The 14,762-nt window shown below is 38.3% G+C and overlaps 1 protein-coding gene across 6 annotated transcripts in view; it reads left to right on the forward strand.

Moving 5' to 3' along the window:
• The window catches only part of GABRA3 (gamma-aminobutyric acid type A receptor subunit alpha3), a 272,860-nt gene that overhangs the window by 92,672 nt on the left and 165,426 nt on the right, over window positions 1–14,762 (forward strand). For all 6 annotated transcript variants that reach the window (XM_081563606.1, XM_081563607.1, XM_081563609.1 and 3 more), the window contains exon 2: window positions 6,750–6,915. In XM_081563606.1, coding sequence (XP_081419732.1) covers window positions 6,776–6,915 — 140 coding nt within the window. In that variant the 5' untranslated portion in view covers window positions 6,750–6,775. The remainder of the gene's footprint in view (window positions 1–6,749; window positions 6,916–14,762) is intronic.

Raw genomic sequence — 14,762 nt, forward strand, 5'->3', positions numbered from 1 at the left:
GAGACGTGACTTTTTCAAAATAGCATTCATTAACTATTTATTAAATATACATTATTTCCAGGCAGTTTTCTATGCATTGAACATATATCTATAAATAAAACAAGCAAAATTCCCTGTTGCCATTGAGCTTATATTCTACTGGAGAAACAGCTGATAACAAAAAATATTAAATACATGCTAGAAGTGAACAATGCAAATAAATAGAGGAAAATAGTAGAATGGGAAAGACTAGAGATCTCATTAAGAAAATTAGAGATACCAAGGAAAACTTTCATGCAAAGATTTGAATAATAAAGGGAAGAAAAATAGGGACCTAACAGAAGCAGAAAATATTAAGAAGAAGAGGCAAGAATGTGCAGAAGAAATATACAAAAAAGATCTTGGTGACCTTTATGGTCATGGATAACCATGATGGTGTGATCACTCACCTAGAGCCAGACATCCTGGAGTGCGAAGTCAAGTGGGCCTTAGGAAGCATCACTATGAACAAAGCTAGTGGAGTTGATGGAATTCCAGGTGAGCTATTCCAAATCCTAAGAGATAATGCTGTGAAAGTGCTGCACTCAATATTCCATCAAATTTGGAACACTCAGCAGTGGCCACATGACTGGAAAAGGTCAGTTTTCATTCCATTCACAAAGGAGGGCAATGCCAAAGAATGTTCAAACTACTGGACATGTGTTTATTTCCCATGCTAGGAATGTTATGCTCAAAATTAAAATTCTTCAAGCTAGGTTTCAGCAGTATGTGAACTAAGAACTTCCAGATGTACAAGCTGGTTTAGAAAAGGCAGAGGAACCAGAGATCAAATTGCCAACGTTAGTTGGATCATAGAGAAAACAGTGGAATTCCAGAAAAACATCTACTTCTGCTTCATTGACTACACCAAAGCCTTTGACTATGTGGATCACAACAAACTGTGCAAAATTCTTAATGACATGGAAATACCAGACCACCTGATTTGTCTCCTGAGAAACCTGTATGCAGGTCAAGAAGCAAGTTAGAACTGGACATGTAACAATGGACTGGTTCAAAATTGGGAAAGGAGTACGTCAATGCTGTATATTGTCACCCTGCTTAGTTAACTTATATGGAGAAAACATCATGGAAATGCCGGGCTGGTTGAAGTTCAACCTGGAATCAAGAGTGCCAGGAGAAATATCAGCAACATCCGATATGCAGATGACACCACCCTAATGGCAGAAAGCAAAGAGGAACTAAGAAGCAAAGAGTCTTCTTGATGAAGGTGAAAGAGGAGAGTGAAAAAGCTGGCTTAAAACTCAGTGTTCAAAAACCCAAGATCATGACATCCAGTCCCATCACTTCATGCAAAGAGAAGGAGAAACAATGGAAACAGTGACAGACTTTATTTTCTTGGGTTCCAAAATCACTGCAGATGGTTACTGCAGCTATGAAATTAAAAGACACTTGGTGTTCGGAAGGAAAACTATGACAAACCTAGGCAGCATCTTAAAAAGCAGAGATATCACTTTGCCAACAAAAGTCCATCTAGTCAAAGCTGTGGTTTTTCCAGTAGTCATGTATGGGTGTGAGAGTTGGGCCATAAAGAAAGCTGAGTGCTGAAGAATTGATGCTTTTGAACTCTGGTGCTGCAGAAGACTCTTGAGAGTCCCTTGGACTGCACGGATATCAAACTAGTCAATCTTAAATGAAATCAACCCTGAATATTCATTGGAACAACTGATGATGAAGCTGAAGCTCCAGTATTTGACCACCTGATGCAAAGAGCCAACTCATTGGAAAAGACCCTGATGCTGGGAAAAACTGAAGGCAAGAAGAGGATGGGACGACAGAGGATGAGGTGGTTGGATGGCATCACCGACTCATGGACATCAGTTTGAGCAAACTCCAGGTGATAGTGAAAGACAGGGAAGCCTGGTGTGCTGCAGTCCATGGGGTTGCAAAGCGTTGGATACAACTGAGTGACTGAATAACAACAGCAACAACAGTGCAAGAAGTGCAAAGGAGGAAAATTAAAGCTGGCAACTGCATAAGGAATATCTGGGATGTGTAGAAGGATTTAATTTTTAGATAGAGTATTCAGGGAGGACCTCAGTGAGAGACGTGATGTTTGAATAAAAACCTGAAGTGAGGAAATGAACAAACTATCTGGAAATTGGATGGAAGAATATTCCAGGTACAGGCAATAGCATCTGCAAAGGCTCTAGAACTGAAGTATGCCAGGCGTATCCAGTGAGCTGAAAGGAGGTCATGTGGCTGAATTGGATTGTGTAAGATAGGAGGGTAGCAGAGATTAGCCAGTTACTTGGGGATAAGATCATGTAGGTTCTTTTAGCTCATAATAAGGATTTTGAAATGGTAATCAATTGGAGGATTTTGAACAGAGGAGAGGCATGATCTGACTTAACACTTTATCATTTCACTGTCTGCTACTTAAAGAACAGACCACAGGGGACCAAGGGCAGAGGCAGCAAGACCAGTTAAGAGGCTTTTACAGTGATCTCAGCAAGAGATGATGAGCCAGAGTCGTAGCAGCAGATGTGATGACCAGTGGTTTTATTCTGAATATGTTGCCTTTTGAGTGGAATGCCCATTAGATTTGTTTTTGGATTGAGTGTGGGTGTGAAAGCAAAAGTGGAGTCAAGAATAACATCAGAGTGTTAACTCTGAACAAATGGAAAGGTGGAGTTACCGTTACATGTGATGAGAAAGATGACAGGTGAACCAGGTCTGTGTGTGTGTGTGTGTGTGTGTGTGTGTGTGTGTGTAGGTGGATATCTGAACCTCAGATATGAACGTGTTAGGTTTAAGATGCTTCTCAGACATCAAAGTGCAGATATGGGTTACAGGAGAGTTGTAGGATGGAGATATTAATTTGTAAGTTATCAGCTAATAGAGATTTCCTTCTCGTTAGTTCCTTGTAACTTCCTTTATCTCTCGATAAGAGTGAATTGGTTGAATAATCATTTGCTAAATTTTGGCTGTGCAGTGCCATGTTATGGTCACTTGGGCATGTGTCATGATTGTGTGTTCCTGTACCATGGATAAGACATTCTAACACCAAGATTATCTGAGCCTGCACAAGGTTGTCGCTTCTTGTATTATAACCAATCTGCACCTACCAAAGGGATCTGCCATTGTGGCCATGGTTATCTGAATACACCCGTTGGTTTTAAGTTAATATGTCATTGGTGTTTAATTTGTTGTACTTATATGAGCATACACCATGGTTGTCTACTTTTGCAACGTGGCTACTGCTACTGCTAAGTCGCTTCAGTCTGGCTTCTTTATACTAATTTTAAACAACTATTATTAGGTTTTACATTCTACTCATGCAGCATTGGAGAAGGAAATGGAGACCCACTCAAGTATTCTTGCTGGGAAATTCCCATGGGCTTGCAAAGAGTCGGGCATGACTGAAGCGACTGAGCATGAGCTTGCAACATAGTTGTTTAAATATTCATGTCACTATATGATGTTCCTTGTCTATAATTTTCAGTGTATTCACCATAGATATGTGAATTATATTTGTTCACATGTTATAAATAATAATTTATTCACTATGGTCATCATTACTTGAAAGATATCTATTCTTCATTGTGACCATTTGCATCTATATCTTAACCTCTCTTCCCCAGTGAAAAAAAGTTTGGCATGTCTGCCTACTCTTGGACCATGGCTTCTGTTCCTACATCATGGCAGTCTAGCATGACCATCTACTCCTAAACCATGTCACTTAATTCCTGTATCATGGTTGCCATGATACACATATTGTGTGTGCACATATCACAGTTAAGGACTAATATACCAAATGCTTCTTCACATTCATCATGGTTGTTTAAGTATATACCATAGTTGTCTCTAGCTTCATAGATATTTTATTATGTTTGAAGGGTCTTTAAGTGTCATGGTTTTCAGTTTATGCACTGTGGTCACTTGAAAATTCAGCAAGGTTGGCAGAAGAATTTTAAACATCTGGTCTTCTACTGTCCTTATCTGCGCTTGTTTCATGATCATCTGAGATTGATCATTTACATGGATTTACGTCATTTACATGTACATGATCATGTACATGGATTTATGTTCATTTAATGCTAGTAATGGCTAATGTGCCATATTTCTCTGTACATCTATCAGAGTTGGGTCCTGTTTTATAGATATGTGCTATCGCTAAAGCTACCTATTCCAGTGGCATGTTGTTTTTAATTAAAAAATTAATTCTGGTTAAAAACACATAAACAATCAAGTATTTTAACTGTACAGTTACTAAGTATACTAAGTATATTCACGTTTTTGTACAGCACTCTAGTGGCATTCTTTTGATCATATGCAATGTCTTAATGAAATATGTACCAAGGACATCTTCTCTTGGTCAGTGTTTACTAGGCTTATTATGGTTTTCTGACATATACCATGGCCAAATGGTTTTATATCATAAATATTCACATGAATTATAATAATTTGTTTGCTAACAAGTGTCATGGTAGTTGGAGGGCACACATTATGTCCAACCTCTTTTATATGTTATGAATGTCTTCTCATGCATAATGGTTATTTAAACATGTATTAATATCTTAGCCATGAGTTCATATAACATTTTTGTCTTCTTATGCATCATAGTTTTCTCCTTCCAAATCATGGGCATTTGCTTCTGTGTCATTGGCGTCTATGCTTAGTGTGAAGGTTTATGGCTTGTTTACCATGATCATTTGAATGCAAACCATAGTTATATACTAGAATAGCATAGATGAGCACACACTACTGGTATCCTTGCTCATGCAGCATGGCCACCTTCTCCTAAATCCAGGATTGTCACTCAGGTACTCATGTTTTTTGAGTTTTCCTTTTGTATATATAGTTTTTTGAGTATTATAATTCTGTCCTATATTCCATGGATGATTTCTACAATTTACACTTCATATCCTGTACCAACTCTCTTTCTTCCTGTAGAGTATTTATCAATCATGATTATCTGAGCATTAATCTTTCTCATGTGATTTTCAACCTTTGGGTCCTATGAATGTTTGAACATATGTCAGAGTTATTGCCCATATTACAGGTGTTTCTCTTGCCTTAGAGTTGTCTCTTTATGCACCATATTTTCTTACTCATATGCTATGGTTTTCTTAACTGTATTGTTTTTTTTGATTTTTGTAAAATAGCCATCAACTCTTATCCAGCTCATGAATCATGATCATCACAGCACTTACTAGGTTGAGCGTTAGAAATTGCTATTTTATGAAAGAAAAATTGTCAAATATTGGCATATTTATATGATGCAACTTAATGCTGTGATTATTTCTATGTATGCTGTGGACATTTTTCCATGTCAGAAATCTGTCTTCTTGCATATCATAGTATTCTATGCCTGTACCAGATTTAAGAAGACAATCTAAAGCAGAACCTGAGTGAGTGAGTGAGTGAAAGTTGCTCAGTCATGTCTCACTCTTTGTGATCCCATGGACTGTAGCCTGCCAGGTTCCTCTGTCCATGGAATTCTCCTGGCCAGAATACTGGAGTGGGTACCTGATCCCTTCTCCAGGGGATCTTCCCAACCTAGGGATTGAACTCAGGTCTCCTGCATTGCAGGCAGATTCTTTACCAGCTGAGCCACTGGGGAAGCCCCAATATAGAACCTAGTGGCTGCTTTGGGGCAAGGAGGGGGAGGATCAATTTAGAAAGACTTTTTTTCCTTCATTTTCTCATCAATCAGAATAGTTCTTCAGCATGTATCTGTTTTACATATTAGTCTCTTGTATAAGCTTTCCTTGGGAAAAATGTTCCATATCCTTCTATGCCTTCTGAAAATTAAACCACCTCTATGACTGAAAAAGAGTATGGTGGTGGGTCAGAATTAGGTCTTCTTCAAGTGGTCAATGTCTCAGACTCTAAGTGGCCATAAAGATACATGCAAGTGCCTCTTTACACTGTTTTCTTAACCCTATGTCCTGGGTAAACCTCCACCAAGCCAGAGTTTATAAAATAGCCTTGTATATAGACAACTCTAAATCACATAATCAGTATAATCTGCTGACCATGGAGGGACTTCTGTACCAGGAGACTAGGCTTGGATTTCTTCTTTATGTTGTGGCCCTATTTTGGACTGGCTTTGCCCTCAAATGTGTCTTTATGGGAAAACATCATGCCTCATCATTCAGCAGTCTCTCAATCTGATTCAGAGGAAACAGTCCCTCCACTCCAGGCCTTTTGATATTTTTGAAAACCATCTAACCATATCAAGATGAGAATCAATACTAAAAATTCTATAAAGAGATTCCAGGTCTTAATATTCTAAGATTTTTCTACAATATATTATACAATTACTCATGAAAAGATATTTGTGATAGTAAGAAATCAAACAGGATTGGGGGGAAATAATGTAAAGACGAGAGATTATTTTAGGATCTTGGATATAAGAGGTAACTGAGGCTGAGAGAAGTTCTGTGACTTACCTAGTCAGAGGAAGAGAGGGAAAAAGATGAAATTGTAATCTAAGACTTCTGATAACTGATTTAGAGTCTTTACACTACCTTCTATTGGATGGTCTCTGGTATAATCAAAAGAAGGGTATGCCAGGAGTGAATTTTGGTGGCATTGGTGAATTGGAGAAGGAGAACTGTCACAGTAAGCATTTAGTAGCTGTATATTATGAAAATTAAATGGCTCTGAGTTGAATAAAATATTCTTTTTTTTTTATCTTTTCTTTCTCCTTCCCTTTGTCTTCTACTCCTTTCCTCTTCCTCTTTCCTTGAATACGGCACTCACAGGTCTCTCCAAGTTGGTGCCTAAGAACATGATAATCACACAAATGAGTCAGTTCTACATGGCTGGCCTTGGGCTTCTCTTCCTGATTAATATTCTCCCTGGAACAACTGGCCAAGTGGAATCAAGACGACAAGAACCTGGGGACTTTGTGAAGCAGGATATTGGCGGGTAAGTACCCTTAACTCTTAGAACAAAAGAAGACTGTGATAAATTATTGCCTTTGGTCAAAGTTTTTTTTTTTAATTGAAGTATGGTTGAATTTCATGAAAAGATGGGCTCTATAAAGGACAGAAATGGTATGGACCTAAGAGAAGCAGAAGACATTAAGAAGAGGTGGCAAGAATACACAGAAGAACTGTACAAAAAAGATCTTGACGACCCAGATAATCACGATGGTGTGATCACTCACCTAGAGCCAGACATCCTGGAATGTGAAGTCAAGTGGGGCTTAGAAAGCATCACTACAAACAAAGCTAGTGGAGGTGATGGAATTCCAGTTGAGCTATTTCAAATCCTCAAAGGTGATGCTGTGAAAGTGCTGCACTCGATATGCAAACAAATTTGGAAAACTCAGCAACGGCCATAGGACTGGAAAAGGTCAGTTCTCATTCCAATCCCAAAGAAAGGCAGTGCCAAAGAATGCTCAAACTACCGCGCACTTGCCCTCATCTCACATGGTAGTAAAGTAATGCTCAAAGTTCTCCAAGCCAGGCCTCAGCAATACGTGAACTTCCAGATGTTCAAGCTGGTTTTAGAAATGGCAGAAGAACCAGAGATCAAATTGCCAATATCCGCTGGATCATCAAAAAAGCAAGAGAGTTCCAGAAAAACATCTCTTTCTGCTTTATTGACTATGCCAAAGCCTTTGACTGTGTGGATCACAATAAAATGTGGAAAATTCTGAAAGGGATGGGAATACCAGACCACCTGACCTGCCTCTTGAGAAACCTGTATGCGGGTCAGGAAGCAATAGTTAGAACTGAACATGGAACAACAGACTGGTTCCAAATAGGAAAAGGAGTACATCAAGGCTGTATATTGTCACCCTGCTTATTTAACTTATATGCAGAGTACATCATGAGAAACGCTGGGCTGTAAGAAGCACAAGCTGGAATGAAGATTGCCGGAGAAATATCAATAACCTCAGATATGCAAATGACACCACCCTTATGGCAGAAAGTGAGGAGGAACTGAAGAGCCTCTTGATGAAATTGAAAGAGGAGAGTAAAAAAGTTGACTTAAGGCTCAATATTTAGAAAACTAAGATCATGGCACCTGGTCCCATCACTTCACGGGAAATAAATGGGGAAAGAATGGAAGCAGTGTCAGGCTTTATTTTTTGGGCTCCAAAATCACTGCAAATGGTGATGCAGCCATGAAATTAAAAGACGCTTACTCCTTGGAAGGAAAGTTATGACCAACCTAGATAGCATAATAAAAAGCAGAGACATTACTTTGCCAACAAAGGCCCATTTAGTCAAGGCTATGGTTTTTCCAGTGTTCATGTATGGATGTGAGAGTTGGACTGTGAAGAAAGCTGAGCACCGAAGAATTGATGCTTTTAAACTGTGGTGTTGGAGAAGACTGTTGAGAGTCCCTTGGACTGCAAGGAGATCCAACCAGTCCATCCTAAAGGAGATCAGTCCTGGGTGTTCATTGGAAGGACTGATGTTGAAGCTGAAACTCCATATACTTTGGCCACCTGATGTGAAGAGTTGACTCATTGGAAAAGACCCTGATGCTGGGAAGGATTGGGGGCAGGAGGAGAAGGGGATGACAGAGGATGAGATGGTTGGATGGCATCACCGACTCGATGGACATGAGTTTGGGTAAACTCCAGCAGTTGGTGATGGACAGGGAGGCCTGGCGTGCTGCGATTCATGGGGTCGCAAAGAGTTGGACGCGACTGAGTGACTGAACTGAACTGAACTGATGGTTGAGTTACAGTATTGTGTTAGTTTTAGGTATAGAGCAAAGTGATTCAGTTATATGAATATTCTTTTTTTCAGATTATTTTCTATTATAGATTGTTACAACATATTGAATATTGTTCTCAGTGATATACTAGTAAATTCTTGTCACTGTGTATCTGTTAATCCCGTAGTCTTTTATACCCCCTCCATCCCTTTCCCCTTTGGTAACCTTGAGATTGTTTTCTCTCTGTGTGAGTTTGTTTCTCTTGTGTATAGAGATTCTTTTTTTTTTTTTTTCAGATTCCACTTATAAGTGATACATAATATTTGTCTTTCTCGGACTTAATTCACTTGGTATGATATTCTCTAGATCCATTCACATCGCTGCAAATGACAGCATTACTCTTTTTATGGCTTAGTAATATTCCATTGTGTATACATACCACCTCTTTTTTCTAAATTTAATTTTTTATTGGAGTATAATTGCTTTACAGTTGTTATGTTGGTTTCTGCATACAACAACATGAATCAGCCATAAATGTGTGTGTGTGTGTATCTCCTCACCCTCTTGAATCTCCCTCCCACTCCCCCCATATCCCACCCATCTAGGTCATCACAGAGCACTGAACTGAGCTTGCTCTGCTATACAGCAGGTTCCCACTAGCTAGCTATTTTGCACATGGTAGTGTATTATATATGTCAATCCCAATCTCCCAATTCATCCCACCCTCCCCTTTACCACCTACGTCCACAAGTCTATTCTCTATGTCTGTATCTCTATTTCTGCTTTGCAAATAGGTTCATCTGTGCCATTTTTCCAGATTCCATATATATGCATTAATATACAATATTTGTTTTTCACTTTCTGACATACTTCAGTTTGCATAACAGGCTCTAGGTTCATTTACCTCAGTTTAAGTGACATTCATTGCTTTTATGGCTGAGTAGTATTCAATTATCTTAGTGTACTCTAAGTCTTTCCATCTTCTATCAGCATTTTCAGCTTTAATCTCTGGGGTTGAGGGCTATAGAACTAGACAAGTTTCCTTAGAAACTTGGCCCAACAAGGCCCTTTTTACTCTTTATTCCTGTGTGGAAGAAAAAAAAAAAGACTAATTCTATCTTATTAACTTCTCATGTATCTGATTTCATTGGGCATGATAGATGTTCTAAATAAGATGGAAGTTCTAAATAAATGAATCTTACCTCTTCAAATGTTAAAGGCTTTTTAATTGAACTCTGAGAATTAAGTTCTCTAAAAGATATATTACATGTTATCTAATAATACTAAAGAAGGATTTTGAACAGAATAGTCCTTCTTCATGGTGACTTTCTGATCATCATAAAGAGCATTCATTAAGTTTATTCTATATCTGCTTTTTTCTTTTTGTGTCTCCGTCCTCAGTGTTACTTGTCACCTCTCCTGTTTCTATTGGTTTCCATATATCCTGTTGGTGCTTTGAAAGCCAGATAATTGAGCCTTTTGAAAACTATATTAAAGAGAAGGCCAAGACATCCTGCTTGAAAAATCAGAGACAAGTGCTTGTATTTAATACAGAGATATTAAAAATTTTTTGGGGGGACTTTACTTTCTTACATGTCCAGTACAATTCATGCTTTGGAGGAGATAGAACTACTAAAAGTCTGGCTCTGAATATTAGTGTTGGCATTATATTTGTATTTGCTGTAAATATAGAAACCAATACAACATTAAAATATATATGCTGGTAGCTCTGATACTTAACAGCTGCTGCTTTTTGTTTGCTTGTTTTCATACCTTCTTAATGATGTTTTTGTGTGTTGAATAAAATCCATTTGCTGCATTATTTTATCCACCTTTAGTGGATTATTCAATTAAATCACATGGTTGGCTACCCCAAGGAGCTTCAACAATCAACAGTGGTTTATTAACCAATACTTTGTTTAAATCACATTCTAAATGCAGTGGTTCTCTGTAGGCTTAAGCAAGGAAACAGTTTGCACACTTGGAGAATTTGATTTAGTAACTTGGGGGTAGTGCCTAAAAATCTGCATTTTTCTCACATGCCTACATGATTCTGATATAAGGAATGTTTGGACAATACTCTGGGGACACAGTCCTTGTTTTTAAAGAGCTTACAGTATAGTTAGGAATATGGGGTTCAGAAATTTTAGAATAGCAGACATGGGAAAACCCGTTGAGAAGGTCTCGCCTGATCCCTTATTTTGTGCATGACAAAATTGGCTTCCAACAAAGGACATTTACTTTTCTAAGACTTTACAGAAAATTGATAGTAGAGATAGGTCTAAAACGCCAGTCTCTGATTCCTAGTCCCAAATTTTTAAAGAAAAGCTACAAGGAACAATTTCAGCTTCCTGTAATATATTTCTTATACTCCTGTTTCCTGGTTCAGTATTTTGACCATTAACAACTGAGAACTGTATGTGTGAAAAGTGTTAGGTTAGACCATTATGAAAAGATTGTTATTCTGGGTCAAAATTGTTGAATATAAGCAATTTAATGATGAGTCAAGCTAACTAGCAAGTAAATGCCAAATGGATCTTCTATCCCAGTCTGTATATCAAGATTGCAGGGAGAAATATCAATAACCTCAGATATGCAGATGACACCACTCCAATGACAGAAAGCAAAGAGAAATTGAAGAGCCTATTGATGAAGGTGAAAGAGGAGAGTGAAAAAGCTGGCTTAAAACTCAACATTCAAAAGATGAAGATCATGGCATCTGGTCCCATCACGTCATGGCAAATAGATGGGGAAACAATGGAAGCAGTGACAGACTTTGTTTTTTTGGGCTCCAAAATCACTGTGGACGGTGGCTACTGCCATGAAATTAAAAGACCCCTTGCTCCTTGGAAGAAAAGCAATGACAAACCTAGACTGTATATTAAAAAGCAGAGACATTACTCTGCCGACAAAGGTCTGTATAGTCAAAGCTATGGTTTTTCCAGTAGTCATGGATGGATGTGAGAGCTGGACAGTAAAAAAGGTTGAGCACCAAACAACTGATGCCTTCAAACTGTGGTGCTGGAGAAGACTCTTGAGAATCCCTTGGACAGCAAAGAGATCAAACCAGACAGTCCTTAAGGAAATCAACCATGAATATTCATTGAAATGGCTGATGCTGAAGCTCCAATACTTTGGCCACCTGATGTGAAGAACTGACTCATTGGAAAAGCCCCCGATGCTGGGAAAAATTGAAGGCAGGAGGAGAAGGGGGCAACAGAGGACAAGATGGTTGGATGGCATCACTGACTCAAAGGACATGAGTTTGAGCAAGCTCTCAGAGATAGTGAAAGATAGGGAAGCCTGGTGTGCTGTAGTCCGTATGATCGCAAAGAGTCAGACATGACTGAACAACAACTATCCTGGTCTGACTAATGTTGAAACCTGAGATGTGTATCAGTCAGGATCCGAAAGAAAATAAATGGGGAATTTCAATTAAGACTATTTAAGAGAGTACATTTGCAAAGGGACTAATTGTGAAGGTATGATCTGGGTATAGGTACACTCCAAGGAATAGAGCAAGAACCTAAGGCCAGCAGCAGATATGTCATATAAAACAAGTCTTTTTAAGAGTGCAGAGATCTTTAGTGGAGGCGCTTTCACAGAGAGAGAGCTAAGAGATTACATACCCACACTTTTTCCTTCTTCTTCCCTCTGATCTTCTGCCTACTTGAAGCCAGGGGCTGTGACAGCCCTGCTGATATAGTTCATATAGGTTATCCTTATATGAAAGAGAACAGGTTGAACACGCGTATATAATATATCTGGAAAAAGGAATGAAAGACACTGGGCACAAGGCCTTACATTTACATGACACCATATCACCACTTTTTCTGCATCAAGATTCCATAGTAGTGGCAGTGGTGAGCAGATATTGCGAATTTAGGAGGAAGTGGTTGAATTAATTATCTCCTTGTCATATTCATAGCCTGACTTGGTGCCACTGTTCCAAAGGTTCTCCTAAGTGTTTGCTTTCATCATGAAATATATTTTCTCAATTCTCTTAATCTCAGAATAAACTGGGACCTGTGGCTACACATGTATTGGGTTAGCCAAAAAGTTCATTTGGGTTTTTCTGTGAGATGATATGGAAAAACCCAAATGAACTTTTTGGCCAACCCAATAAATACTAAGTTACTAAGAGAAACATGAAGGATTTGATTTTTATTTTACTTTAACTCGGTGAATAATGTGAACAGGTAGGGCACATGTTGAGTGGGTATGTCTCAAGCTAATTTTGATTGAAGTGCGAGTATGTAAAGTCCAGTCTCTTCTGTGTGTATATAATCTCTATTATGGAATCAATACATTAATACTCTTACCATTCAATCTCCAAATCTTAAAATTTAAGAACCAGATGTGGGACCCGAGAATCCGTAAGTCCTACGCTCTTATCCTGACCAAGAATCCTTCTTGTGTTTATGCTTTATGATTGACCTACCAGTTTGATTCCCTTCAGTAGTAAACTACATTACTACCATGGGCATATAGCTCTAGGGATGGGAAAGTGCTTCCTATAGTGAATAGAAGTCCACCTTCCTTTAATGGCTACCTGTTTTAGGCCCCTGTGACACTTCCTTCCTATTTCACACTTCCTTCCTCTCAGAGCTACTCTATGCTTTCTTGTTTACAGGATAACTCTCATCACTTTCAACTTGTCTCCTCAGATGATACAAGTTTTCCAGAAACTGCTTAAAACTTGGTACTCTCATTGCTCTCTAGATTTTTTTGAAACTTAGTTCGATACTTTATTTTTAGTTTTCATATTCTATCATGTTACTTTAGAGCTTATACTTAAATAATTCTTACTATGTGTCAAGCACTATTCTAAGTGCTTTACATATATTAATTCATATAATCCTTATAACAGATCTGCTAACTAGGTACTGCTATTATTCCTGTTTCAGAGATAAAATATAGAGACACCGAGAGGTCAAGTAGCTTGCCAAAGCTCACATAGTTTAAAAGTGGCAGAGCTAGGACCGAAACCCAGTCTGGCTTCAGAGTACATGCTATTAATTGCTACAGTGTATTGCTTTTCATGTGTTTGGTCACCTCTAAGTAAAAATTAGGAACATGTCCATATATTTTGTGTACATGAACATTTACTTATGTATAGTAATCCCTCAACCTCTGAATACTTAGTATCTCAGCCACATGACTGCCTGGCCAATGCTACAGTGGGGCAAGTGTAATTTTCTTATAGGACCTAGAGAAATAATAAGTATCATTTTCCATTTTGAAGTAGAAATATAGAATTTGTAACACAGGGCAGAGCTGGACATTTGAAGCCAGGGTCAAGAATACTTGGTAAGTGATGCTCTGACTTCTTATTGTATCATGTCAGGAAGCAACAGTGTCTCAGTATTACTGATGCTAAAATGTGATCTCTTGGTTAAGATGATGACTGTCAGGACTCTCCACTGCAAGGATACTAACCACTGGGATTGATTGAGAGATTTGAGCTCATGACCAGCTCATTGCTTTGGTCATGGCCATGGATGTGGGATAGAGAGTAAATAATAATAGTGGAGAAGAGAATATTCCTCGTACTATAGTTTCCCTTCATTTGTATCATAATTCTTTTCTCCACATAGGCAGTGTTATAAATGGTTCTCATGCTGGCCTATGAAAGTCTGATTAATGAGAAATGTTGCTGAAATAGTGCTCGTACATTGGCAATTACAATCAATCAGACAAATCATGAGAAATAAGGACTTGTGTCGCCTTGCCTGAAAGACTAACTACCTTTTATGGCATTGTTTCAAAGGAAGAACGGACCTTTATTTCTTTGTAAATTTAGAATACAACCCATTTTATGTTGAGGTATGTCTGCTTACATTCACATATGAAATCATATCTCTTAAGGTAGAGTACCTTGGTATTTAATCATTCAGAACATACAGTAGTCAGATCTTCTTGTGTGTTTCTGTGAAGCCGTGGCTTTTAGTTACTAAGAAGGTAGGAAAGACTTGATTTTTATTTTACTTTAATTCAGCAAAGAGTGTGAACAGGCAAAGCACATAGTGAATGTGTGTGTCTTAAAATAATCCTTCTTTAGTTTCAGAACAAATCTATAGGTGCCATTTAAGAAAAGG

This window comes from Giraffa tippelskirchi, chromosome X, assembly GCF_054371585.1.
Source record: "Giraffa tippelskirchi isolate mGirTip1 chromosome X, T2T-mGirTip1v1.2.pri, whole genome shotgun sequence".
Lineage (NCBI taxonomy): Eukaryota > Metazoa > Chordata > Mammalia > Artiodactyla > Giraffidae > Giraffa > Giraffa tippelskirchi.